We start from the raw sequence: 27,586 nt of genomic DNA, 5'->3' as shown, positions 1-27,586 counted from the left end.
TTCTAGTGAGAGGAAAAATAATTGCATTTTCTGGGGGTGATTTGCCTGTTCCAGAATCAAGTTAATTGCTGTGGTACACAGAGCAGTAATTCTGTTTAGATTTAAAAAACTGAAAACTCAAAACTGAGAATTCAAATATAATCGATACTGATATACTTGATATTGATCATGTAATTCAGTAGACTGTTGCTTTTACATTGATTGAGCCCCAATAGGTACAATGAAGCCTATGGCAAATCGTGACAGTGATAGTATAAGTTCAGTGTAAGACCCTAAGTACTTTAATTTTCATTAAAAAGATAAAATTTTAAAACAATGCTCAGTAGCTATGTATGATTTATAATTAACATAAGAATAATTAAAGAACAACAGGATACAAGATAAATATTTTGAAAGGCAAAGGTTTTCTTCTCGATCCAGAAATCCTGATGTAACAATAGATAAGGAATCTTTTCGTTATTTTCTTTGTAAAGAAACATTTTCATTTTTCAAGTCACATTGAGAGAGATTTGATAGCAACTACTTAAAGAGTTTGAACAAGATGTCTGATGGAAGGACTTTTCTTTGTGGCTAATCTTGAGCTACTTAAATATGAACAGGTTTATAATTTAGTTAATTGTTCATATAGCAAGCTGTCATACTGTATTTCTAATTCCCAGTGATCATAGTGTGGTTTGTGGTGAAGTCTACATTGCAAATAGTAAGACACATTTTCTAAAGATAAATCAGTTTGTTTCAAAATTTCACATAACCAGAATGTTTTTTCTATACATTAATAAAAAATCACTCAGTGAAAAACTTCCTTAATGTAAACTTGAGCTTCCCTTGTGGTACCACATGGCCTTCCAGAACAGAGAGAACCAAACTTTTTAATCCTGAAAACAAGAATCTGTGGCTTGTGCCTAGCCAGCCCTATCTCAGATGTGCTGAGTTAGATGTGCTGATTCTGTCTCTCTCTCAAGCCAGTGGAAGCCTGTAGGGAATTATCTGCAAATGCTCAGTGTGATTGACTGTAGTCTTAGTGAAGCAAAGTAATGTATTCTTCATTCAGTACTCCACTGATTGCAAAACATGGCAGTTTTGGGACTGCTTAGTTCTTTCAAGACTATCAGCCCATGAACATGTGAAATACAGCAAAGCTTGTAAGGGTTACAGTAAAACCTTCATCAGATGAAATGTAAATGTGGCCATTAACTAGAATTTCAACTTCTCTGTACTGTTTTGCTGCAAGTAATGACTGAGTATATGGAAGTCATGTTCTAGAATGCATTTTTTTTGTATCTCAGTGTTTTATGCCATTTTCATCTTCATTTTTACTTAGGGTTGATGGTACACGTTGATAAAAGAATTACACTGTCTGCCTTCAAGCAACATTTGGAGCCCTTTGTTGGAGTACCATCCTCTCACTTCAAAGTCTTTAGAGTCTATGCCAGCAATCAAGAGTTTGAGAGTGTTCGGCTCAATGAGACCCTTTCATCGTTTTCTGATGACAATAAGGTTATTCAGAAGTTATTTTGAATAATTAAAAATACATCGGTACAATATTCCAAATCAAAGAACTTAATTTACAACTTTTAATTACTTGCTAGGTTAAATCACTACGTTTGTCTTGATAGCGATACAAAATGTGATTTTGTTTGTAGTTACTAACAGATACTCTTTCCTCTTTATAGATAACTATTAGACTTGGAAGAGCCCTTAAGAAAGGTGAATACAGAGTCAAAGTCTATCAGCTTTTGGTAAATGAACCAGAGGTAAGGCGTTGATTGTTCCAAGATGAATAGCGATTCATGAAAGTTTTATTAAGTGCCTTAGCCAAGATTTTCTCTGAAATCTTGGAGAGAAAAAAAAAAAAGAACCCTCTTTTCTCTGTACTTAACTGTAATTTTTTCTTGATTAAGTAAGGGAATTAGAGGCTATTTTTGTTCATGTTACTCAATGTATGCAGCTGGAATGTGATCTATAGTATACTTCTCAGATGTTTTTATTTCTATAATGTATATAGAGGACAAATGAAAATAACTTTTTCATTAAACTTATGAAAATCATGTGTTATTCTTTCCGAATAAAAAAAACTGTCTTTGTTTATTTTTGCAGTTTTCAATAATAAAGTACAAATATAACTTGTTACAATCATGGTGGGCAGGCAACGCTTATTGGGTAGGTTAGCTAGATACTACTAGTTTCTGCATAAGACAGTCCTGAAGGAGTGCTGGAAACAATATTGCCTCTCTTGTCATAATGCAGCTCGCTTGCTTGTAGCATCTTTTGGGACATGAAAAGTATAGAAGTTGATTTCACTATACAGAATGCAGTCTTTAAAAGTTGACTTATTCTGCCCTTAAATTCTGATTTTACATTTTGGATAAAACTGAAAATTATATATTAATGAATCATAAGAGACTGAAGCTGTACTAGTAATAGCAGGCAATAAGAATAATTTAAAAATTATTTCTAATCATGGTGTTCTGGTCTATGTTACCAACGAAACCCAAGAAAGTGGCATATTTGTTACTATGTAGTTTATTTTAAAAGCTTATTTGAAATTTTAAAAGCTCTTTTCAAATCGTTTAAAATGTTAATATAATAGTAGCAATTAGTAATTCAGAGACCAGACACTATTTCTGCAGTGGCTTGCATTCAGATTTTGACTGTCAAAACATGGTTTATACACAGTTTGATCCCAATTTTAATCCTAATTTTAATCAGACTACCTTGTTTACAAAAAGGCATTGTAATGATCATTTAGCTAGGTAAATGGGACTGGTCTCAAAACATGATCAGAAGGCAAATTTACGTATTTTTTTCCCCTTCTAATAAATTCTTTAATCATTTTCTATTTGTTTACAGCCATGCAAGTTTCTTCTAGATGCGGTTTTTGCTAAAGGAATGACTGTCCGACAGTCAAAAGAGGAGCTGCTTCCTCAGCTTCGAGAACAGTGTGGCCTGGACTTAACGACTGACAGGTAAAGAGACTGCAGTCAGGGTTGAAGTTAATTGATTAAATACAACTTTAAAGTCTATTTCCTCTCCTGTGAGAGAGAGAGGAGATTAGGAATGGAGCAGAAATAAGTTAGTGTGGTATTTGGATCTGTGAATTGCAAGCATCAATTTAGCAATTTCTGGCTTTCATCTCATGTAGAATTATAGAGGGAATACTATCTATGTAGAAATGCCTGTGTACAACTTAATTACAGGTTTAGATCTGAGTTGTTCTGTTCTCTGTAAGAATGATTTTCTTCAGAAAGAATAGCAATAAGTAAATCAGTTCACAAAAAAGCATTCTTGACTCCAGATGCAGGTCGAGTGTAAATCACTGCAGCAAAACTGTCTTAGTGCATTATCGTAGGGTTTGATTACGGTACTTATCCAGTACCATCTTTCCACTCCTTTATCCATAAAGGGTATCAGTTATCTTATCAAGGCTGAACTCATTTTGAGGTCTTGATTCCACATACTCCTTGCTGTCAATTTCAAGTTATGTGGCATGTACTGTGGATTACCTGACACGCTGTATTAATTGGAATTAAGAAAAACTTGTAAAAACAGTAGGATCTGGTAAGCAAGCTGGTGGGGCCTTCACATATACCTGAAGTCAGGCTGCAGTGAAACCCTGGATGACAAAGTGGTCCTTTCCTGCTGAGATAACAAATAGAAACCTAGATGTGGACCAGGTATTTCTCCTTACCGCGCCATGACTTGGCCAAAGGATTTTTGTCTGCCATGCTAGGGTTATGTTGTCTAATGCCCTATAATTACAGGGCACATGACAAAATTTGACCACTTCTGTGCAGGAAAACCATTACAATTAATTTTTTACTTTATGTTTAATCTCATTTTAGTTGTTCATGTCATTATTTACCAATATTCAAAGCTTATTTATTTTATCTTCTGACTGTATTGGTGTAGTAGAACTAAGTACATAAACCAGATACCAGTGCTCTTATCCTCCTCCTCTCCACTTCTTCCACAATCACATCCAAAAAAAAAAAAAGGCAGGGATAACTGTTGGAAGCCTTTGAGAATATTCTGCTTATACTGTATGAGAAACTGTTATCTTCTTCCAGGTGGTCCTTTTATATTTCTCACACTGAACAAGCATACACAGGCTTGTTTTCTTTGGTTGATGCAGCACTACCAGCCAATGATGATACCTTGTTGTCAGGATTATTTCAGAATGTTAAAATCATACCTGATAAACTTAGCCCATACTCTGTATGAATGAGTTGTATTTCAGTTCTGTCAAAAAAAAAAAAAAAATTCAATTTTTCATTCTGTGGCACTGCTAAGCGGTTATGAGCAGATAAAAATTGACTGTTTTCTCCTTCATTTATTTGCAGGTTTCGTCTACGAAAGAAAACCTGGAAGAACCCAGGCACTGTGTTTCTGGATTATCATATCTATGAAGAAGATATCAATATTTCAAGCAATTGGGAGGTCTTCCTAGAAATACTTGATGGTAATAATGATATACTATGAAGAGAAAAGTAAAGATCATGTTAGAGATTTTTTTTATTTAGAGAATATTGGAAAATATGCTTCCCTTTCTCTATATTTTTAAGTCTAATAATACTGAAATTGTAATAACATTTCATTAGAAAAAAAAGAGAAGAAGCAAAAGAATTCAAAATAAAAGCTTTGCATGAAGTTGTGGGGGACTGTGCAAGTGTAGTTTTCCTGTGGCTGTGATATACTAAAGGTCTAACAGCATTATTTTATGTAGTTGTTTGGAAACTTGTGGACGTACTGTAACACAGTATGCAGTTTTGTGTTTTCATTGTACTTAAAAGTAGCTGTATGTGTGCCTATACCTTATGCTTTTATTTGTATTTAATTTTTGAACTAGTATTGGTGACATTCGTAAATATGTGGGCATGTATGTATATAACTTCTTTAAGGCAGCACAATTGTTCAGTAATTTAGTTTTCAGACAGAAGTGGAAAGAAAACACATCTTTTGTTATAAAACGCTAACTTTTTGAATAGACCTCACTCATCAAAATAATTTTGGACTTAAAAAAATCTTCTCTCTAAAATTTAAAACATTCGCTTAAATATTACTGAAAATACAGCATCTAAGTTACCTTTGTATATACCCTTAAATTTTGGATTCTGTATGCAAAAGCGTAATTTAAGGGGAAAAAGATAGGCCAACCTGTTTTCCCTTTTACATGTCTGTTGATGGATAGATGTGGAATGTGGATTCCATTTGCTCAGAAACTTTCACAAGCATACCTGCCTTAAGGAAGTCTAAAGTTATTCCAGTGCCGTAAGCTCTTTTGTACAGCTGTAGTCAGTCATGGTATTCTACATATTTAAGAAAATTGTGTCAAAACAAGTATAAGAAATTGAAATGAACGTGGGAGGTTCAGCTGTCCTGTAGTTTATTCCTAGGGAAATATCTATCAGCTCACACCTGAATTAAAATTTGAGTTTAAATTTTTTTAATTAGTTTTAGGTTAATTGTTCTGCTGTTTGTGTGGTGAGTTGGGTCTTGAGGTAACTACTTCTTAGCCTAGTGCAGCTTGCCTAGTTTACAGAATATTATAGTTAATACTATTTTATAGACTACAGGGCTTCCAAGTATTCTGTAATATTTTGTGTAACTAAGGCTTTCCAAAAATCATGCTACTTTGATCTAGTTGTAGAAAATTCAGCTGTATCCCACTGTATTCTGTAATTTGTATAATCTAGAAGTGAAATGTGGAAAGCTTTATTTTGGTAAAGAAAGTGAAGCACTTGAATAAATACCAGATTTCAGAGGAAAGTCATGCAAATGCAAGGGCTGGAGGTTAGCCTCTGGTTGATGGTTAGCTATTTTCAGTGTAACAAAGGTGGGTGCGATAGAAGAGTGCATCCTGAAGAGGAATAAATGGCATTACTCATAAGAGATGTTGCCTATGAAAAATTCTTTGAAATGAGGAGATAACAATGAAGAGTATAATGAATTCCTGGTCTTTCCTCCCAGTTCTCTCCCACCTCTTTTTTGGTAGGCTTCTTTCAACATACTTGGCTGGGTTACTTAATATTTAATAGACAGTTCATATGTGTATATGTAGTGCAGTCTTCCATATTTGAGTATGCTTATACTATGGATAACCCCTAATGTTAAATAAGCTATTTTGTGATGTTAATATAATAAATTTCTTTCTCTTTCTTAGGAGTAGAAAAGATGAAATCCATGTCACAGCTTGCAGTTTTATCAAGACGATGGAGACCATCAGAGATGAAACTAGATTGTTTCCAGGAAGTCGTGCTAGAAAGCAGCAGTGTTGAGGAATTAAAAGAGAAGGTAAAACATATAACACGATGCAAGTTTCTTGTGATTCTTGAAAGCCTTTTTGATGTCTTCTGTTGGGAAGCACAGAAGTATCATAGCTACATAAACTTGTTCCTTGGTGATTGTATTTTTTTTTGCAGGAACTGAGAATATGTCCATTTCTATCACCAAAAATATATGAATCAGCACCTTTACTACTTAGTTTCATGTAATGGCAGAGTATTCAGGTGAATGCATGCAAAAAAGGTCATACCTTGAACTTCAGGGAGCATAATATTGAACTCAACCTCTGTCTCATCCTTGAAAAACACATGAAAGAAAAATCAAGCTATTGTCATCCTGTTTTTTTCAAGCTATTCCAAAATTATTCCAAAATACTAAACCTTTGTGCCTCATCATATTTGAATTTGAGCTGTTGTTCAGGGACAGTGTAATTGTAGCAGGTAAATTGAACTGTATTTGAATTAGAAATAAATATGGGTTTAGTATGCTTTTTTCTCTTAAGATCAGAACCTTCTAATAGGCAAGCAGATCTGCCATGCTCGCAGAGTATCTCATTGAGAATTCTTATTAGTCTAGTTTGTTGCAGACTTCTTAGAAATGTTTGTTTATATGTAGTGATACCAAGATGAAAGAAACCCACTGTGGATGGTGATGACAGCAGAAATCCTATTCATCATTTATAAGATAGGGGTTTGTATATATACTGGGAAAAGGAACATCATTCAGCTTGTGTCTTCATTTTTAGCAGGAGAGAGAGTTGGCTTTTCCTTTCTTGCAGGGAGCAACTTTAAAGCCTCTTGGAAGGAATGCTGCTAACTTTTGCTCACATCAGTAATTTGAATTTGACACATCTGTGGTAACAGATGTTCAGTCAGCTCTCTCCATTCATCCAAATTGTGTTAGTAGAGTAAGGCTAATGTGTTTCAGGAATTTTTCTAGGTTTTGTTAGTATTTTTTTTTTATTTAGCCTAGTTTCCTAAGCAAAGGGGAGATGGAAAATTTTACTGGCTTAGTCTTTTTTCATTGATTTAATGATGAGAACAAACACACCTGTTTTGACAGCAGAGTTTGTGGAGGCAAGAATCTTAGAAAGGAGATCTCCAAATTTTGGGGGACTAAGAAGCCAAGGATAAAAATCTGTCTAATTTAGTGTGTGCATTGCCATGGGCACAAGACTGCGGCCTGCACTTGAGTTAAGGGCCAGACAGTGATGAGCCTGTGTGCACCATGCAACTGCTCAGCAAAGGGGACATCACTGCAGCCACTCGAGGCAGAGCTGTGTGATCCTGTGAAGGGTGCTGGGACAGGGCAGTAGGAGGAGGAGACAGGAGTGCACCTTGTGCACTGGGAGATGCATGCAAGGGACAATTGCAAGGGAGGAGAGCAGTTAAAGGTGCTTGTTGGGTAAGGGTTAAAAGTGCTTGTTGGGTAAGGGGTGGGTGGATATCATGGTAGGAAGTGCAGGTGTATGTAGATGGAATTTAGGCGTACAAATTTTGAATTCACTTGCTCTCAGGTCCACTTGGTCATAGTAGCTTTCATTGGATACAGGGAAACTGACAAAGGCTCCTGGACCTAGAGGTTTAAAGTGAGGCAGCTGGTCACTTCGTATCTTGGAACTTGGATGTTATTGTTTCTATTTTAATTTTTGTCACCTCCCTATATAAAGACAAACTTGATGAAACTCTGTCACAGCAAGTGTCACTTGTGTGACATTGTAATTTGAAAAATACCTACTTCTAGATTTGGCAGGTCTATTGACTTTATGTAGATGTGGCTAACACTGTTTTGGAATAATAAATCAATCATTTTTTTCCACTTCACAGCTGAGTGAAATAAGTGGAATACCCTTGGAAAATATAGAGTTTGCAAAGGTAAGTATTTATTTAATTATTTTTTTTAACATTTTATTGGCATGAATGTGTGACTGTATATTTTACTCAGTAAATAATTGCTTCTTCTCAGGGTAGAGGAACGTTTCCATGTGACATTTCCATACTAGAGATTCACCAGGATTTGGACTGGAATCCTAAAGTATCAACATTGAATGTCTGGCCTCTGTACATTTGTGATGATGGTGCAGTAATATTTTATAGGTATGTGTATTATTACAGTATAATAACGCAAAAAATCTGTTTAAGATTTGAGGGGTGATGTAATCAATAGAAGCTTAAAAATATTCTTCCTTTTTCTTGAAGGAAAAATGCTTGTGGTAGATGGTTGAAACCATTGAATCAGAATATGTATGCATCTCAATTTCCTACAAAACTAGATATTAACTGTTTTAATAAAACAAACACTGTTCCCTTTTACTCACTTCCTTCTCCGAAATCATTGAAAATAATACAGAATACAAAAAATAGTTGCTATGCTTGAGTGTGTATTTGGATTTAATCTCTTAAAGTAGAAACATATCCCTACTGGAGTCTGAGAGTCTTATGATAGGAATTAGGGAGCAACAAATTTATGTTCTGAGTATGTTTGTGAAATTAGTGTGGTTTTTTTGGAAAAGAGGATGCCAGGATTAAAAATTTTAACATGAAAAATGTTAATTAGCTGACAGCAGTAGCCCAGTGGCAGTTTTTGAGGACTAAGAGCTTTAATATTGTAATTTCTGATAGACTTGGAGAGTGGGGGGTGGAACGTAATTAACATGTTCCTTCTACAGTACTTCTTGTAATGTGAATTTGAGGAAACGCTGGTTGATAACATACTGGCCTTAATGAAGGAAATTGTTTGGGAGAATAGCTGGTAGTTTCTAGTAATGGCTGGCTGACATGCTTCTTCTAGCTGTTGGGGCTGTGGCAGGATAAAGAACAGTCAATCGTAGCTGTTTACAAAGAATAGGAGTGATCAGTTAGATTGAATAAAGTCTTGTTTCTTGCTGCTTTCTGTTGAGTCTGCTGTCAGTTAAAATACTGAATGTTGCTGTTAGAAAAGCAGTTTTGGATTGATATTAGTCAATGGAGAAGAGGAAAAGTATTTGCATGGAATATTATGCTTAGTTTTGTTACTTTACTAGGCTGCTCTAATAGGAGAGAAAATACAGAAATCTAATTGTCATTGTATTAAATTTAACATAGCTTTCAACATGTGTTTTTATTTTTAGGGATAAAACTGAAGAATTAATGGAATTAACAGATGAACAGAGAAATGAACTGATGAAAAAAGAAAGCAGCAGGCTCCAGAAAACTGGACACCGCGTAACCTACTCTCCTCGTAAAGAGAAAGCACTAAAAATATATCTGGATGGAGCACCAAATAAAGATTTGACTCAAGACTGATACTTGCTATAGCATTTTCCCTGGGGAATTTTTTTTGTCTAAAATAAGAAGGTTCACTACTACTGTGTAGTGCCATTATGGCAGGACACTCATTAGGTGTAAAGCGCTGACACCAGCACTGATTGGGCTGTGTTACCAATCAGAAGCGCAGTGCCCCGTTGGGTCACTGTTTGACTTGGAATCATGTTGTGCACTATAGTCAAATGTACTGTAAAGCTAAAAGGGATGTGCAAATAAAAGATTAGAACTAAAAAGTGGGTGGGGAGGGAAATGAGTGGAAATTTTTGAGGACAGTGTGCACATAGTAGCTAGTGAAACTAGCCTCAAACAGGATACTCATAGCTTAATAATAAAAGCTGTGCAAAGGCCATGAAAGAATCCTTTTGTTTGTTTCACTGATACACACATTACCTCATCAGACAGTCTGAAGTAAATGTTAACACATTGGTTATGGAAAAGCAGCAAAAAAGGGTTAAAAATGTAATGGAAGTGCTACAAGTCTAAGTCTTGAGAATGTTTTCCCATAAAACAGGTGGTCTGAGAGGTCTGTAGAAAGCTGCCAGCCAGGGGTTACTTCATTTTTGCAAAATGCTGTTGAAAGGTAAACTTGGTTTTTAACAGGTTACAGAAGCCGATGAGCAGCTCTATTATATTGCATCCAATGTGTAAATAAAACTTGCCCTATCCATTTAACAGAACTGCAGTTCAGCTATTTACCATGGTATTTCTTTTCACATATCAACATTCATTGTGTACATTTGAAAGTGTAGTTGCCTATTTAAATTTGTATTCTTTTTGTTTGGCAATGCTGGGTACTTTAGGGTTGTATTCCCCTTGTTAATGAAGTTTTGTTTTGTTCAGCTACTTTTTTGTACATTTTGTTTTTGAGACTATTACAAGTTCACATCTTCTCCACCTGCTGAAAGTCATTTTATTTTTTCCTGGAGTTGATTCCATAGCTATTCGTAGTCAAATATGTGGGCAACCTCTAACACCTCAACATATAAACTTGGTAGTTCAGGTTGTGGTGCAAAGACTTATGCAGTCAACATGATTTCATTGCAAAGCCTAGGAACAGCAATTTTTTGCTTTGGTCCATAAAGATCAATAGAGAACAATTCTCTTTAGTTTTTGAAAAAACACCTAATTTATAACAATCAAAAGATTTTGGTAAACTTTTTCATGCCAGATGCTGTTTACAACAATGAACATGCCAATAAAACATTTGTTCATTCTGTTGCATTTTACTCATTAAATGCTGTGGTTTTTATTTCAAAAATGGCAGAGTTATTTCATGGAAATAGACTTTTCCAAGGCAATGTCAGAATTGTAAGCCTGTTTGTATATTTGTGTGTATATGGACATTATATACACAGAGTATTATGGGAATTATTTTGAACCTTGTCTGCTGTTCCTCTGGATTTATATTCGCACTGCATTTTTCTTCAGTTGTTTTCTTTTCAGAATTGAATTCCTTACCAGCAAAACTGCTAGGCTTGGGATATGATTGGCAGCTAAGTTTTGCTCCAGAGAGGAAAAAAAAGGATTCTGAAGAATCGAACTTCTGGTTTTCTGCTTGCTGATACACAGTAACCTAAAAAGCCTGAGGAATCCAGCAGCTTGAGAGCCAGGCACTGCTGCACAGAGGAATTCCCTCATTCTTCCTTTTCTGTTTAAGCTGTGCCACTTCATGTCCCACACAAATGAGATGGAAGCAGAAGGAAGCATGGTGTGAGTACCATCCAGTAGGTAGAATAGCTTCATTAAACTGCCATTTACGTGTGTATAGGTTGCTGAGGGATCCATAGAGTTGCTGGAAGAGGTAGAAGTAGTGTTAACTAAAGAATTCCAAAAAATTGCTTCATCTTTAGCCCCATTTAGGAAACTTTAGTTACTAAACACTTTAAAAAAAAAAAAAATTAACCCTGTAAATCTTGATTGAAAGCTGGATAGAGGACAGAGAGGTATCCTTATAATGATTACCTCTCCAGTGGTACACTTCTTCTATGTATTCATATTGGAATATATTCTGGGTTATCTGGGAAGATATTTTGCAGCATCAGCTTTACATTTCTGATAGTTTTGATTTTGTGCATTTTAAAGAAACAAAGAAAAAAACCTTGAGTTTCTAATTAGTAAGACTTCTGCAGAGTTAATCTGATTTCTGATTAATTCAGGGACTGAGGCATATCAGGAAACTTGAAGGGAGTATAATATATAGGGTAGTATTTATGGACATTCCTTGCTTTCTTAAGTACTTTTTTTAACAGGAAAATCACAGTGAAATTTAACGCCTTCTGATTGTATAGAAGGGTTGTCTCTAAAGCACTGGAATTTTGCTTGGGATAGAAGGAAAGGTAAATTCATTGTACCATGTCAGAGAACACATGTATGTGTTGGGGTGAGAATTGGTGGTAGAAAAGAATCCTTAAACTAAAAGCCAGGCTGTTCTGATGAAATAACCTTCTTGTTCATAATGATAATTATTCACATTAATTCTGCCACTCAAGGAATTTATTGAAAAGCTTTCACAGACCTGAAGTGGTGAAAGACCTGAAGGCTAGTAGTGCAGTCTGCAACTCTTTTTGTTAAGTTATTGATGCTCAGCTGTTCAGATTAGACTTAAGCAGTAGGGGATGATATTTGGGAAGAAGCTCCATGAAAAATTATTTGTCTGGAGCCTCATGACATCCTTCAACATGTCCAATAATAGTGAAATCTATACCTCCAAAAATCATTAACAGTGTAAAAGCCATCGTAGCAAATGGCTGAGATAGCTGGGAGCCAGGGAGTTTGATTGATCAGACTTTGCTCTTAGCTTGATATTGATTTCTTAAATCAATGACCTGTTAAAATGGTAATGATGATATTCATATTTTGTTACACACAGATTATAATACCTATGAAGTGTATTAAAAGCATGAACCACTTTAAGAATCTTCTCTGAATGTAGATAGTCAAGTGGGAGAAGTATAAATCTCTGAACGTGAACAAGAAACAATTTAGGTTGACTCGCTGCTCAGAGTAATCAGTTTGTTTGCTGCCTTTATCTCTCAAGAAGACTAAGTGATAACAGAGTGTAGTCTACAGAACCCTTAATTGATCTTACGCAAGAAGGTGTGTTCATAGTGCAGAAAGCTGCCATACGTGGCACTGTATTTAGCTCTAGCTTAGGAATAGCCTTGTAACTACAACTGAGCTATTCTTCTATATATTGATATTTATATATTCAGTGTATAACAGAGAATCTATATTCCTTGTATTCAGCCCATTTAGCTGTTTGTTCTGCAATTTTAAATAATAGATTTTGCCCCTGAGAGATAAAGCCCTGAGCAGTCAAGTTGAAAGCTCCTATACAGAAAGCGATTTGTTCTTGTGTGCATATAAGTACACACCATTAGTTACTTATATGGAAAAATGTAGACTTTTTCTAATGCAGTGGGATCATACTTCCCTATGGAAGTACAAAACTCAAGGGATACTCGGTAGCTATGGAACACCATTTTTCAGTCATACTGAAGTTTACTGCAGAATGGATGACTTCCATTGTACACAGCTGAAAAGATGTAGGTATATTCATCTAAAAAGGTAAGCAGCCTTTCTTTCCATCCTTCCTCCCAAGATGTGTGTGGCGGTGGCAGGTAAAATCTGTATGTTGCAGCTTCACCTATCATATTTCCTAAAGAAAAAAAAATCACTGAAATGGCATAAAATAGGTTGTTTTTGTTCCAGAAAAATAATTCCACATGTATGTGCAGGAAATACTCAAAGGTAGCTTGTATAGTTCCTATTAACTTAAGATTACATGTGTTTATGTGTCTTTTAATGAGTACAAGTTCTGATATATTTATTTCTACTGTACAAGGGAAAAGTACTAATCCAAAAGAAACACTGATACCTTATTTGTCTTTGGAAGGTTTGATCCGAAGATGGAATTAATTCAACAATAATTTGAACATGCGGGTTTGCACAGAAAAGGATGCTTAATGAAGATGATGTTTATTGCACTTCTATCCAGCAGTATGTATTTAGGGTTCATATAAGCAAGACACTAGACAAAAAATTCTAGAAATAACTAAACTGGAGTTTGGACTTTATATCTCATCTCCCAAAAATGGGTCATGAGCTGAGTCAGGCTCAGACTTCAAACCCACTTGGTTCTCCAGACTTTCTAATTCTTTACGTACTTCCTGAATGACGCTGCTCTCTTCGTAATCAGAAAGGATATCTCTGGGTATCAAACTCAGAAATGGCATCTTATCCATGATTAAGGGATCTTCTTTCTCATTATTTCTGGTTTCATTGGAGGACAGTTCACACACAGATGTAGTACCGTGGCTGTTGAACAAAGAAAGATATCTGGTCATACAGTACATTTTTTCATGTTCTTTTTGTTAGTTCCTTAATAAGATTTTTCTTTTTCTCCACACATGAAAGCATGCTAGGTGCATAAGTTCATCTGTGGTGGATCTGACAATTTTATAATCTGATTCTTACATGCTTGACAGCTGGAGAGTTAAAATGAGATTTCTATATACAGTTAGATTTCTACATACAGTTGGAGCCAAATTCTTAATAGCAGAACATGTTTGATATTGGGACACCAGATGGCAGTGGACCTCAGCACAATCTGTCCCCTCTGCCACAAGCAATCCTGACTAGTTCTTTCTGTTAGTCATAATACCAAGTTAAGATTCTGTAGCTTAAAAGGTATGCAAAAAAGTCAGTGTTTGTCATTGAACTGGAAAGTTGAGAAAACTGCGTATTATGTACTTGTTTTTAAATAGGATAATGCAGTAGCTGTATTTGCTGTTTTTGAAAAGTGTCTCCAGTTACCTGCAAACAAACATCCCACATGTAGTGTAGGAACTTAAAAGGGAACAAGAATGATTTATACTTGTTGGCAGGGGAACAGAACACTATACATCTCATAGAATCATAGAATATCCCGAGTTGGAAGGGACCCATAAGGATCATCTAGTCCAACTCCTGGCACCGCACAGGTCTGCCCAAAGTTTAGACCACGTGACTAAGTGCACAGTCCAATCGCTTCTTAAATTCAGACAGGTTTGGTGCAGTGACTATGTCCCTGGGGAGCCTGTTCCAGTGTGCGACCACCCTCTCGGTGAAGAACTTCTTCCTGATGTCCAGCCTAAACTTCCCCCGCCTCAGCTTAACACCATTCCCGTGGGTCCTATCACTGGTGTTTACAGTGAATAGGTCACCTGCCTCTCCACTCCCCCTCGCAAGGAAGTTGTAGACTGCGATGAGGTCCCCACTCAGCCTCCTCTTCTCCAGGCTGAACAGGCCCAGTGACCTCAGCCGCTCCTCATATGTCTTCCCCTTCAGCCCTTCACCATCTTCATCGCCCTCCTCTGGACGCTCTCCAGCAGTTTAATGTCCTTCTTGTACTGTGGTGCCCAGAACTGCACACAGTACTCGAGGTGAGGCCGGACCAGTGCAGAGTAGAGCGGGACAATCACCTCCCTCAACTGACTAGTGATGCCGTGCTTGATGCATCCCAGGGTACGGTTGGCCTTCCTGGCTGCCAGGGCACACTGCTGGCTCATATTCAACTTGCTGTCAACCACAACCCCCAGATCCCTCTCTGCTTCTTTGCACTGCATGAGACAGTTCAGGGCCATGCGTCTCTGTTAAGAGTGCAAGGTGACTACTGGTCATGCTAGGCACCCCTCAAACAGCTGCTTAAAGCTGCAGTCTCTTTCACTGGAAACCAAGAGTAAATGAACTAAAGATGTTCTTAAAGCTTATTTCATGTATGTTTCAAATTCTTGATTTTTTTTTTGCTTTCTAGAAGTTTTACGACTTTCATATCTGGGTAGACTATTCTTATTCTCTAGGATATAAATTGATATTTTCAGTGTGTTTATCAGTTACTAATAATCAGTCAAGGGTCATTTAAAGCAGAGACAGGCTGTTCCTTTTAATAAACACATTATCTGAATCTTCAAGTTCACCATGTAAATTCAAAGAAGCAGCATTATCTTGTCCACGTGAGTCATACTGATATGCCTGGTACTTCTGTGTGTGATAACCCTAAACAGGTAATTCTTGTGGCTAGAAGTAGAAAGAATTGGGCACAGAAGGAGAGAAATTTTAATCTATGTATAATTTACATCTCTATCACAGCTTTGCTGTCTTATTAGAAGTTAAAGCAATGAAAATAGCAGTGGAGCAACAAACTTGGGGAGTTTATTACACAGGTACCACATAGGTATTCCAATAATGCTTTTAGTGCAAAACTGAAGTGATCTCACTTTTTCCTAATGGAACTGTTAATAATGCAAATAACTGTCCTTTTAAAGAACAATTAAAGCCATGATATATTAAATGTTTTAGCTTCTAGCAGAAAAATATGGAGTCAATCTGCTGAATATTCCATGAAACTCACAATATTGCTGAAAAGGTCTGTTACAGTATGAAATGTTTTAAGTCTGAACAGCAAATCGTAAGTAGGGAAACTGGCTTCTCAGGCTAGTTTGAAACTGAAGGAAAATATAAGCAAAGTTGTCTGTTTTTGCTATGATAGAAATGACCTGTAAAGCTAATCATTAGTACAGAAACATGCCTGTTCATACCTACTGCATGTTTCTGTTATGTAAGCAAGCAAAGCATTGAGCAGAAGCCCAATCTAACAGAAAATTGGTGGGCAAGAGCTGTATAATGGAGAATGAAATCAGAATGATGCTTGTAAACAGCTGTTACTACTACTTTGATTAAAAAGCAGTATCAGCCTGATACAAACTTCATTCACACTAGAAATAAGGCTTTGCCAAACTCAATTAGGCACATGTGTGTGGGACAAAGCAGTAAGTTTGAGAAAATTTCAAAGCTACTGATGAGAAAAGCCATCAAAACAGTGTGAAAGAATCTGCAAGTTTTGTATCTTAAAGAAACCTATACAAGCAGTTTACTTGCTCAGTTTGGATCTTTACCTGTGAGGTTGGCAGATCAAGCCACTTGCGCATGGACATTGCTCAAGTACTCCATCAGGTTCCAGTTCCCAGGTGATCAGGTTGAGAAGTCTATTTGAAGGATCATGGCAAGGTTCACCTTCTTCAGGTAATGGAGTGCACACAGGAAATAGCAGTTCTGCATGCCAGAGTAGATTAATTTTATGAGAAGTCATTAACTGTCTGCTAAACTGAGATGACCTACTATGTATGTCTATATACAAGAAGTAAAAAGATGGGCTTGTTTTTTTTTTTTTTTTTTTTTTTTTTTTAAGTCCCCTTACATATTAGGGAGCCATAACTTAATGTTCTCTCCACTAGGTGGGAGTAAGACACTTTAAGTTTATGCTTAACGAGTAAGATCCACTCCTGCCTCATCACAAAGAGAGTACCGTCAATACAGTGGTACCATACAACTCCTTCCTCTGGAGATTTCAAAGTATTCTAAACCCAAGGCAACTACTGACATTACAGTGAATCCTTTGCAATGCATACTGTTGTTTAAAATCTGAATGTAGAAATCTCTATTGCAGAATTATTCTTTTTTTTTTTTTTCAGAGGTTTCAAATGCAATTGTTCAGACTAAAGTAGCCAGGTTACAAAACCTACAACTCAGCCACTTAATTTGTTTTAAGAATTCTATAGTAAGTAAAGCTGTCTGGCATTAGGGGCTTGGCATCCTTCTTTTCTGTACAGGGGTCATTTCAACCTGTATAAGGAATTATATAAAATAACACATGGGTTTGGGTTTCCTGATACTAGTAACTTTGTGTCTATCTTGAATTCAGGTCTTCCAGATGTTCCTTTCAAATCTCCCTTTTCTGGTCTTCATTCACCTCGCTTTTTGTGGTATGGCACAATAAAATGAGGGGAGCTCCGAATTTTTCTGTAATGAGCGTCATCAATATATGCATACATACAAATTATATACACACTTCTAATGTGTATGATTCACTGGCTCCTAATTCCAAAACAGATTCTATCTTGAATAGTGAATGTTCCATAGCTTACTACAGTTTTTAAATAAAAAAAAATGTAGATACAGTCCAGTCTGTATTAGGACAACCTTTTGCAATGTTTTAGTGATGGAGAAAGGCCTTCAGGTTAGGGCTAACTTCCACTCACACCTAACCTGAAAACCTGAAGCACTGCTGAAACAGGCAACTGTAAAGAAGAAAAATTCTTTGCTGTTAATTGACAGCTCTGATAAGTTTTAATGATGGTGTTCCATTAAGTTTAGTCAATCTTCTTACCTATTGTGTTGTTCCTTCCTGAGTTACATGTTTGTACTGAATTTCATTTCAAGCCAAGCAGTAACTTATATTCAAATTACTGTGAATGTCTTATAATAATCATGAAGACAGCTTGTTCAAATTCCATAGGAAATTAGAACTACAAAAGCCATTATTACCTTCACAATAGCCAAGCCTAGTACTACTGACACTAATGGATGTGTATTCCTGATTTACTCAACTTTGCAACGTGAGCAGGTTTGAAGACCTACATGAGGAAAGTAATAGGCATTTATAGAAGTGGTCTTTGTCTCATTTCAGGATCAGAATTTACAGAGAAATCTCTAGTAAAGCTTAGCAAAACATAGATGTGTTAAGAAGGTATCTCATGAAGGGGAAAATAAACCACAACTGCTCTCAACAAAACTTGCTGAAACCAATCTAATTTAACTTGGAAGGTCTGCTCTGTAATGCTCTGGATTAACAAGGAAAAGCTGAACAGACCCACTTGCCTTTAGATTTGGTGTTTGAAATGAGCTTTTTCCTTCATTATCCTGAAGTGCCCTTCCAGCCTGATCCACTAGCAAGCTGATTGTGGGAGAGGCACCCCAACTATTGGTGAAGGTATGAAGTCATCTGCTGCTCATAGCAAGAACCAGAAAAAAAGCAATATAGAAAAGTATCTATGTGGAGTGGAAAGAGGGTTAGACTTGTATCCTGTTACTACTAAATTATGGTGAACTAGAGTAAAAGCTGTGAAGAACTAGTGGGTAGAAAAGAGTAACAAGCTGGACTCTGACCAGGCAGGATTTAGGATTGATGTCAGGTCTGGTATCTTGTTCTTCTCTCCTTCCTTTCCCTTGTAAATCAAGTTTCATGTTCCCATGTGGACTGACAGCATAATCTGGAACATTGTTCCACTTGTCTGTCCAGTCAGTATTGCATAGTGCGCAGTACCCTTAGAAGTCTCATATAAAACTCTCAGGTATGAAGACTATCTGTAGTCTGACTCTGATGGTCTACTAATTTAATACATTTTAAATTCTATTTTTACTATGCTGAATGAAAATTTAACATAGACCTCTGCTTCTTTTAAATGATACTTTTAAGACATCATATTTTTGTGCTACTCGTTCTGTTCCTCTCTCTAATGTGCAGTGTGCTTTTCTTTTGTTGTTGTGCACTCCTATCAGGCTGTTTCTCACTCCTAATTCTATTAAAGCTTTTATAATGAAGTTAACACAGTGCATGCCCCAGGCTAAGGCATAATGATCTACTGATTCCATAGAGGTCTATCTGCTTCACCTGAGCAAAAGAGCTAAATATCAACACTCCTGTATTATAAAATGAATAGGATAAAAAGCAAAACCACTGTACCTTTCTGAAAAGCACAGCACATTCCTGGGTTGCAGTCTTGTTGGGTCTCACAAATGGTGCCATTCTCTCCTTTTGAAGTGGCTTTCTTGCACTCACCCCAAATGCAAAGCTGGTCTCCACAGCATTCAACATCCCGTGAGCAATGCTTGCGAATGGAAAAAGCATGTGACAACTGTCGCTCTAGCACTAATTGCCTGTACCAATAGACAGCTAAACGTGGATTTATACCTTGCTCATGAAGACAGCTGCATGAATGTGGTTTAAATAATGTAACATTTCCATTGTTTAAACAGAATTGCTTAGGTTCTCACCTTCCAGCACACACCAAAGTATTTACTGGACAGGAACATCTACAGTAGAATAATGGCACCCCTTCTATACTATTATTAAAATCTTACAAAATCTGAATAGTTTTTTAGCATTTATATGAAAATTGGTCAGCAGCCAGACATCCTGCAGTGTAATGTGTACTTCAGGCCAGACTTTTGCAATCAAGGAGAGAAAATTAATAAATGAAACATTATCAATGGAAACCATTTCTGATTTTTCCAATGTTAAATGCAGTCCATACTTTACAATTTAAGATGGATTGCTTTCAAAGAGCAAAGCAAAAAACATCTTAAAATCCAATTTTCAGTTGTAATAAGAACCAGATTTCATTTGTAACCAAGAGAAAAAAATCTCTGAAAAAAAATCAGAAAATCGGAAGTGCAAATCTCTACCTGAGGATAACTTTGTATGACAACTGTCCCTGTGTTTCAGCTATACACACACCTAATAAATCAACCCAGCAAAAGCACTGTGACATTTTGTTTTGTTTTTTTTAGGTAGTTTGATTGTCATCTTAAAGATTCCTAGTAGGTCATAATTTTAACAGCTTTTTTCTGTCTGTGTAAAGCCCTGTCTGGGAAGCCATACAAAATCAATTTCTTTTCCAGTGGATCCCACAGGAGGTACTTAACACAGGGTAAGAAGTAGGAATACACTGCTAATTATAAAGACAAATATCTTGTGATTGTGAGGAGTCTAGGTCAGGGAGTTGATCCAGCCACCTTCACTTTCACACTTCACAGTCAGTTCACTTCACTGAACTCACTGTGCAACAGGAATGTAGCCAGGACCAAATTTTTACTTTTTTTCTACAACTGCTCTGTTGAACACTGCATAGAGAAGTAGGGCTTTTGGTTTCAGTTACATCCCAATTGATTTTTAATGACTCCATGTTAACAGGAAAAATGATCACTTTTAACACTTTCTAAAGTATGAGTGAGCTTTCCTAATGACAGAAGATTGATAATTCAGGACTTCCATTTAAGCACGCATTCAATCCACTAAAGTCAATACAGCTTCCTGAAATTATTAAGTATTTAAAGCATTTAAATAATTTACATCATTTCAGGAAAAGATTTTAATTGTATTGATTACAGGATTTTACAGCAATGTCAACTTAATGGCTTGTAAATGCTTTGAAGAACAACTGTTTCACAAGAGGCCATCAGCAGAATGTAGGTGAAAAGGGACAGCTTGATAAAGGCTGTTTTCAGCTGATTGCTCTTAAATTGTTTTTTTTTACCACAGAAGAAGCCTGAGCTTCTCAGGCACCTGTTACCTACACAAGATAACCAAAGCATAGCTATTGCCAAAAACACTTCTGTTATCTCAAGAAACAGGGATTTACAGCTTCCTAAGGTTCACATATTCAAATAATGTAACCTTAGTTGTGATAACAGGCAGGGGAAAAAAATAAAATGCTACGCATCTACTAATACACAAAGCTGTGCATCTTCTTAGGTAATTATTTTAATTTATTGACATTAACAACAGGAATTTACATAGTAAGTTTTTTAAGACTACATAAAATCACATATCACTTCAGGACTTACTTTATGTTGGGTTTTACAGAGCTGACACTTGTATTCAAAAGTGGAGAACTGGCAATATTTCCCTGCTTCACAGTCTTCATCAATGATACACTCCTAAAAAAAAAAAAAAAAAGTATAGTTTGCCACTATGATGGAAATCCATACCTCTCCTTGAAACACCAGAAAGGAGGTCTTGATTGATTGTATTTCTTATTTGGGACTCGAGAGAAAAAAGCTCTCTCTGTTTTTTCACACAACTACAGTTCTATAATAGAACAATGTGGCTGCAAAGCATTAGGTGGCTTCACATCTTGTGTAAATATTAATACCAATGACTTCAAGAAAATGAATTCTTTGTTCTGCTCTCTTGAGGAAAAACAAGCAACAAAAACAAACAACCTGAAGACATTTGCATAAAAGCTATTTTACTTGTATTAAGAGTTCGATCAAAATTTACTTATTTGCTGTTTTTTAGAATGGGACAAGACTGGGAAAGGGTCTACGTTACAGCAGCTGCAGCAGCCAAGAGTATCTTTATGCTTTGTGGGAGATCATTCTGCAACAGCTTTCTTGATCCCAGGCCAGGCAGCTTTATGCTGTCCTCCTTCCTCCTCCCCAGCAACATCAGTGCTGACCTCCAAAACTCAGCAGCTTGGCCAGCTTCCCCAAGCAAGCAATGACAGCCCAAAGGGAGATGAATCCGTAATGCATCAGCCTTTGCTACTCAGCTAAGGTGTTTCAACAGGCTTCAGGCTAGCAAGTTGCTTGGGCATGCTCTTCAAACCTGGAAGTGTTTCATGGCCTTAGCAAAACTGTTTCTGTGAGAGGGACACCTGAGTTCCCATCTGAATCACAGACTTTGACTGAAGTTTCTTTGCCCAGTGGTCCCACCAGCACCAAGGTAGAGATTGCTTGCTTTTTGTTTGTGCTGCACAGGGCTAACATACAAATACTGACCAGAAATTCTTCGCCAGGGATTTTTATTTGGGAAGTGAGCATAATTAAAGCACAAAACAACTCTGCAGGCTATTTAGGTATGGCAGTGAGGAAGAATCTGCAATACAGAGAGTAAGTGTATAGTTTGTGTATCCCTGAAGTTTCTGGTTCACAGGGAGGGCATCTTTTTTTCTTCACATCTAATGATTACCTCTCAAAAATCAAGTGATCAATCCTATTCTAAAAAATGTCTTCTCCAGGTAACTATCAAGCCAACAGAAGAATAAATCTTAGCACTATTCTTGTCTAAGTCACTTTTATTTCATCACTGGTTTGTACCACCACAAGGCTGATGCTATCTTTGTGTTATTAGTCAGTACAAAATACGGAATTAAAAATCCCTGAATTCTCTGAAGAAATAACTTGAGTGCTCCTTGGTAGATACTAATCTCACTTCTTGGTGCAGCCTACCTGTCATTTATGCAACCTTTATTGAAAGTTTTTACTGAGCTTTTATTTTTACTTTTTTTTAGATCATTTTCCCCAAACTGACTTTCTCCATGGCATCCCAGCTGGGTTTTGTTTCTGTATGATCAGCTGGGCTGAAAATTAACTCATCAAGAAGTTTAAGTGAAGCTTTTAAATTACTATAATCACTGAAGGACAAAGCAGCTATACTGTCTTCAGATTTCCATATTTAACATTATAAAAGCTTCTTGCATGGTATGAGACAAGGCTGCTTTGCATGAAGAGCAGTTCTTTGTTTAAGTTACCCATTTTGGCCATCTGAGATGTTTTCAAAGAGTTTGATTATCCGGGACATAGAACAGAAGCCAAAGCCTTATTCTTTTCAAGTCAGTGAAGTTACATGCAGGTTATATGTTTACAATTAAGCAGTCCTTTCAGCTGTTTTACGAGATGATTATCGGTGGGTCTAGGCTGTTATATATTATCGTAATGCTTTTGCAGCTTCATTATCCCATATATGTTCTTCTTGTTTGCTTTTGTGCTGCTACATAATCAGGTAGGTCAAAATCCAAGTGTTCTACGGTATCTTTGAGTTTTTGTGGTTCCAAGTAGTTAGCCACTTCTCCTCCTTACCTGCCATGCTCTTTCTGGCCAATTTTCTACCCATAGCTTTGTCAGCTTCTTTTATGAATCCCCCTGTATAAACCATATTCAGAATAAACTATACTGTTTCATTCCTGTTCCATCCACTTTCAGGCAAACAGCCAGGTCTCAATGTAGTAAGTTTTTCCAGTTGTCCCTTTCCACAGAGGAGAAATCTTGCCATAATCATTTTTAAGCTCATGGAATAACCCTCTCTCTAGCTCTAAAACCACCTAACATCTAAGTTGCAATTCTCCAGTCACCGCTTTCTCTTGCACTAATGAGTCCCCTGCCTTTCCCCTCTTATTGAATTGTGTCCCAAGTATTATGAGTTCAGACCCCAAGTATTATGAGGTTTTCAGCTGGGGAAAAAAAAAATCCTTTTACAGTTCTCTTTCCTGGCATGGAATAAGCTTCTTTTCATATGCTTTCTTAAAGCTGTGAAATTTTGTGCCATGCTCCAAACCAGCTTCTTTCATTCAGGTTTTATAATCCACAGTCAATGCAAAACCCAATAATTCTTATACATGCAGATGTGTGACCATTTCTCTTTTTGTTGTTCTTTTTTTTTTCTTTCTTAACAGACCTTTTCTAATCAGGCTACCCTGAGACACAACAGTTGCAAAACAAGGAACAAAACTAAGCATCTTCATCAGCTGCAATGGATTCTGAACAATCCATATTCTTTGTGGGATCCTGTAAACTACGTTATTTTTCAGAATGCTTTGCTTTTGCAGGGTCAACAGCATGTAAACTGGGGAGAGGCAGTGCTGGCTTCTGACATACAGCAGAGCATAATTTAACCTGGCAGCTAAGAAATACACTGTTTGAGAAGTGCTAAAGAATAATACAGAGCGAAAGCAGGACTGCCTGTTTATTAACGAGTATACTAGGACCCACACATAATAGAAGGCATGATGGAGATGAGTGTAGTACCTGTAAGCACATACTTAGCATCCTGTAGAATTTTATTATAATATTGTACCCTACAGTGAATATCCTGCAACACCTGAAAGTAATTTGGGGGTTGAAATTTGTTCCAAAACCCTCAAGGGAAAAAAAAAAAATAAAAAAAACAGAGGCAAGAACAAAATACTGAAATTTGTGGAAAAGGTTCTCTGTATTTTGAGTTAGACTATTAAAACAACTACTGCTGAAAGAAACTTCAGTTTTCTTGTCTTTGGCACATTATGCCAAAGCTGTAATTTGCTTTCTTAAGGAATGATTAGGCTCCTTATGTGAGATTAAAAAAATGACTGACAGTACTGATGGTTAAGTATGCTTGTAACACAACTACCAGAAATCCAAAACAGATGCCTGTGTGAGACAGCTTAAGAGTGTTCAAGTCAGACATGGTGTAAGCATTAACAGGTTTTGACAAGGGTACTTTCCTTCTGTTTGAATGTTTACATGTGCATAGAAAGGCACAGAACTAAAAAGTTTTCTTTCAGTGTGATACAACGATCTTTATGCTTCACCAATAACAAGCCTTTGACCTAGAAGGCACTATGGGCTATTCTGGCAGACTGTCCTTGACTGTGGAGTGTAGCCAACTACGGTGTGGACCCCATTATCCTCTGCTCATGTAACACACTAAGGATAAAGAGGGAGAAGCAAAGAACGTCCCATTTGAAATTACAACGGCAGAACTACGCAGACAGAGTTAATCTACTTTCTTGAAGAAACCTTTCATTTGCAGCGTTCATCTGGTTTCTGTACCTCAGTATGGTAATAACCTTAACATTCCCTTTTGCTGGTGATATATTATGTACTGAAATCATGTTGCTTTCACTTTCCTCTTTTTTTCCCCCTTAGCTCCTAATTAACTGCATATATTTAACACCCTAAGTGTAGTCAAGAAAATATGCTCAAGACTATTCTTATATTGTGTGACTTTCAAAATTGAACCATTGATTTTAAATACAGTGGTGACATTTAGCTGGTCTATTCCCTTTTCCATCCTCCCTCCCATATTCTCAAAGATAATTTTAAACCAAATTCTCTCTTCACTCCTCTCGTATCTTCAAATTATATTTGTCTGGGACAGGCAAATGGCTGCCTGGCATGGGCTCTCCTTTCCTTCCAGTCTCTTTATACCTTAGCTTAGAACCCAGGAAAGCAGAGAAAGGAGCAAAGGTATCATTCCTAACCTTCTATGGCTTTCAGGTTCACAAGCCATAAAGTAACAAGACAAAATTCACTGACATCAGAGAGGTAATGAAGTTTTGCCAGGAGATACACAACAAAGGAAGCAATGCTGAAAAGATGGTGCAGCAATTAGAAAATGACTCCAACAGATGACAAAAGCTGCTGAGTAGTAAGCAAAAAAGCAAAAAACCTGTTCTATATCCTACGTGTATTACACATATTAGAAAAATGACAGAAGTACACAGAATGGAATACCATCTTATGGAAACTACTACCAGTCTGAACTGCAGTAGTGTTCCAGCTCTTACTCTCTTAGTTGTCTAGACAGGGCACATAATGCATTCATTTTTAATGAGATATGAATTAATTTGCCTTTAAATATCTCAAAACCTCTGTAATACTTTCCAGCAGAGCAAATGTCTTATTGCTGTCCTGCCAAGTACATAGCGCTCATAAAAATAAGGACTAGTGTTATAAAAAAAACACAGTAAAAAGATGAAACGTGAGTTGCGAACTATGGTACTAGTCACATCCCAGTACTATGTGGGAAATATGCATATACATGTATGGGGCTACATATTGCTGGAGCTGTCTGCAGCAGCAGAACTCTCCTCTCATCCCACACACTTGCCCTAGAGGAGGCAGGACAGGTTATAGCATGTTTGTCCAGCTTTTCTCCTGTTTGTCAGGTGTACCATAGGCAGGGCAGGATGGTAGAAATTCCAGCAAAATCTTCCTTCAGGCCTTCCTGCAACTCAGTGTCATGCTATATACTCACTCAACTTTTTTAAATACATAGGGACACTAAAATCTATAATTAGGGAAGGAATATTTTGAAGAATAGTTAGAAGTTGAAGAATTAGACAGTTTGGGACCCAAAACCAATAGCCCTATGTTCCATGTTTAATTGCTCCATATTAAGAAAAGCTTTTTTTTGCATAGTTTGAGATTATCAAATGAGGTGAAAATATGACTTTATGTATCTAAACAAAATTTTCCTAATGATTTTGTAATAAATTGTCTTAATAGAAAAATGCATCTACCTGTAGATCTATTAATTGAAGAACAGTTTTTCCACTTTTGATAACTAAAAGGTGTGTCTAAAACCCTGCGGTCTAGGAAATCTTGGTTTCTAGTCTAAATGTCTTGAGATACAGTAACAGTTACAGAAACACTGTACAACTGTGCCACAAAGTTCTAAAGTGCCGTTATTTCTAAATAGTCAGTAACCATACAAAGATACAGCCCTCATGAAATGGTGTGCCCTGAGGCTGAGTTTCAATGCAGGCCTCTTTTCTCTCTACAATTGGCAGCTACAAAGTTTCCATGATTCACTACCTGACTATGTACATTTTGAAAATTTATAAAAACAAAACAGTCCAGAATAGCTGTACACAGCAAGGATGTGAAACATCTGTGCAAAAAGAAAAGCAGTACAAAACAGGATTTATGTACTTAATAGCTCCTTGCTGATGCCAATCTGTACCCAATCCATTACAGAACTTACTTCAAACCCTGAATCTTAGGTGCTTTGTTCTTATGTGATACACTTGGTATATTACAGTTTCAACAGACTTACTGTGTTTCAGGTGTCAGCCAAAGATAATACTGGAACAGAAATACATGGTAAGAATTCATCTACAATGGATTTTGCCTACAGCAGAGTTGACTGTGTGGATGACTGCTGTTACTCTAGAGAAAAGGGAATAATTTATTTTCTATGAGCTGTAGATAAAAGAAAGGGTTTAAATTACATCATCAGAGATCTTATAGTGGGCGTAGGAAAGCATTGGAATAAACTGTCACCAGCACTGGGGGATTTTGAGAACAGATGAGATGAATGTCTGCCTAAAGATGGAGTTCCCTTGCTGATGGCTCTGAAATATCTTGGACTCAGACCACGAAGGTTTTCCTTTGACTGATACCATGATGTGAGCTATCTACATGCTGTGAGATGCTTCTTCCCTTAGAAAGCCCACTTCTCCCAGGAAAAGGAACAATTTTCAGGGATTCCTCATGTGATGTAAATTCACAGAACAGGCTCTGAGTCAGTTCCAGACAGAATTATAAGTGAACAAATCTGAAACTCCCATCCCATATATCTTTTCACCGATGATGATATATTAGAGTATGTTACCTACTGAACAGAAGTTATGGACTTGTTATAAAGAATTCGGACAGGTAGAAAAGATGGAGGGGGGTTCTCTCTTTAACTGCAGTAGTAAACCACCATGACTGGATAACTCACATTCACTGGTACGGTATTCCTCAGCACTAATTATCAAAGTGGCTTAGTCCCTCATTAGGCCAGACAGACACTCTCTCTACAAAAGATGCCAAAATGCTAGTTTTGAATTAGACAAGAGAAAGGAAAGAATGAG

At 36.8% G+C, this 27,586-nt stretch overlaps 2 protein-coding genes across 7 annotated transcripts in view; one reads left to right on the top strand and one right to left on the bottom strand.

Moving 5' to 3' along the window:
* USP47 (ubiquitin specific peptidase 47) overlaps positions 1–9,944 on the top strand; it is a 51,114-nt gene extending 41,170 nt beyond the window's left edge. For all 5 annotated transcript variants that reach the window (XM_035550270.2, XM_035550265.2, XM_035550267.2 and 2 more), the window contains 8 exons: positions 1,322–1,497; positions 1,674–1,754; positions 2,851–2,966; positions 4,341–4,459; positions 6,161–6,291; positions 8,109–8,156; positions 8,248–8,378; positions 9,392–9,944. In XM_035550270.2, coding sequence (XP_035406163.1) covers positions 1,322–1,497; positions 1,674–1,754; positions 2,851–2,966; positions 4,341–4,459; positions 6,161–6,291; positions 8,109–8,156; positions 8,248–8,378; positions 9,392–9,566 — 977 coding nt within the window. In that variant the 3' untranslated portion in view covers positions 9,567–9,944. The remainder of the gene's footprint in view (positions 1–1,321; positions 1,498–1,673; positions 1,755–2,850; positions 2,967–4,340; positions 4,460–6,160; positions 6,292–8,108; positions 8,157–8,247; positions 8,379–9,391) is intronic.
* Positions 8,144–27,586, bottom strand: part of DKK3 (dickkopf WNT signaling pathway inhibitor 3) — a 32,401-nt gene continuing 12,958 nt past the window's right edge. Inside the window, exons 4-8 of one of the 2 annotated variants that reach the window (XM_035550293.2) lie at positions 21,033–21,125; positions 19,150–19,294; positions 16,523–16,679; positions 13,754–13,904; positions 8,144–11,379 (exon numbers count right to left, since the gene is read on the bottom strand). In XM_035550293.2, the coding sequence (XP_035406186.1) occupies positions 11,161–11,379; positions 13,754–13,904; positions 16,523–16,679; positions 19,150–19,294; positions 21,033–21,125 (765 nt within the window). In that variant the 3' untranslated portion in view covers positions 8,144–11,160. Of the gene's footprint in view, positions 11,380–13,544; positions 13,905–16,522; positions 16,680–19,149; positions 19,295–21,032; positions 21,126–27,586 lie in introns of those variants that run through there. The other variant, XM_035550294.2, reaches the window with a different exon arrangement.

This window comes from Cygnus atratus, chromosome 5 (assembly GCF_013377495.2).
Source record: "Cygnus atratus isolate AKBS03 ecotype Queensland, Australia chromosome 5, CAtr_DNAZoo_HiC_assembly, whole genome shotgun sequence".
NCBI lineage: Eukaryota > Metazoa > Chordata > Aves > Anseriformes > Anatidae > Cygnus > Cygnus atratus.
The sequence above is the reverse complement of the archived record's forward strand: the minus strand, read 5'-3'. Positions and strand labels throughout refer to the sequence as shown.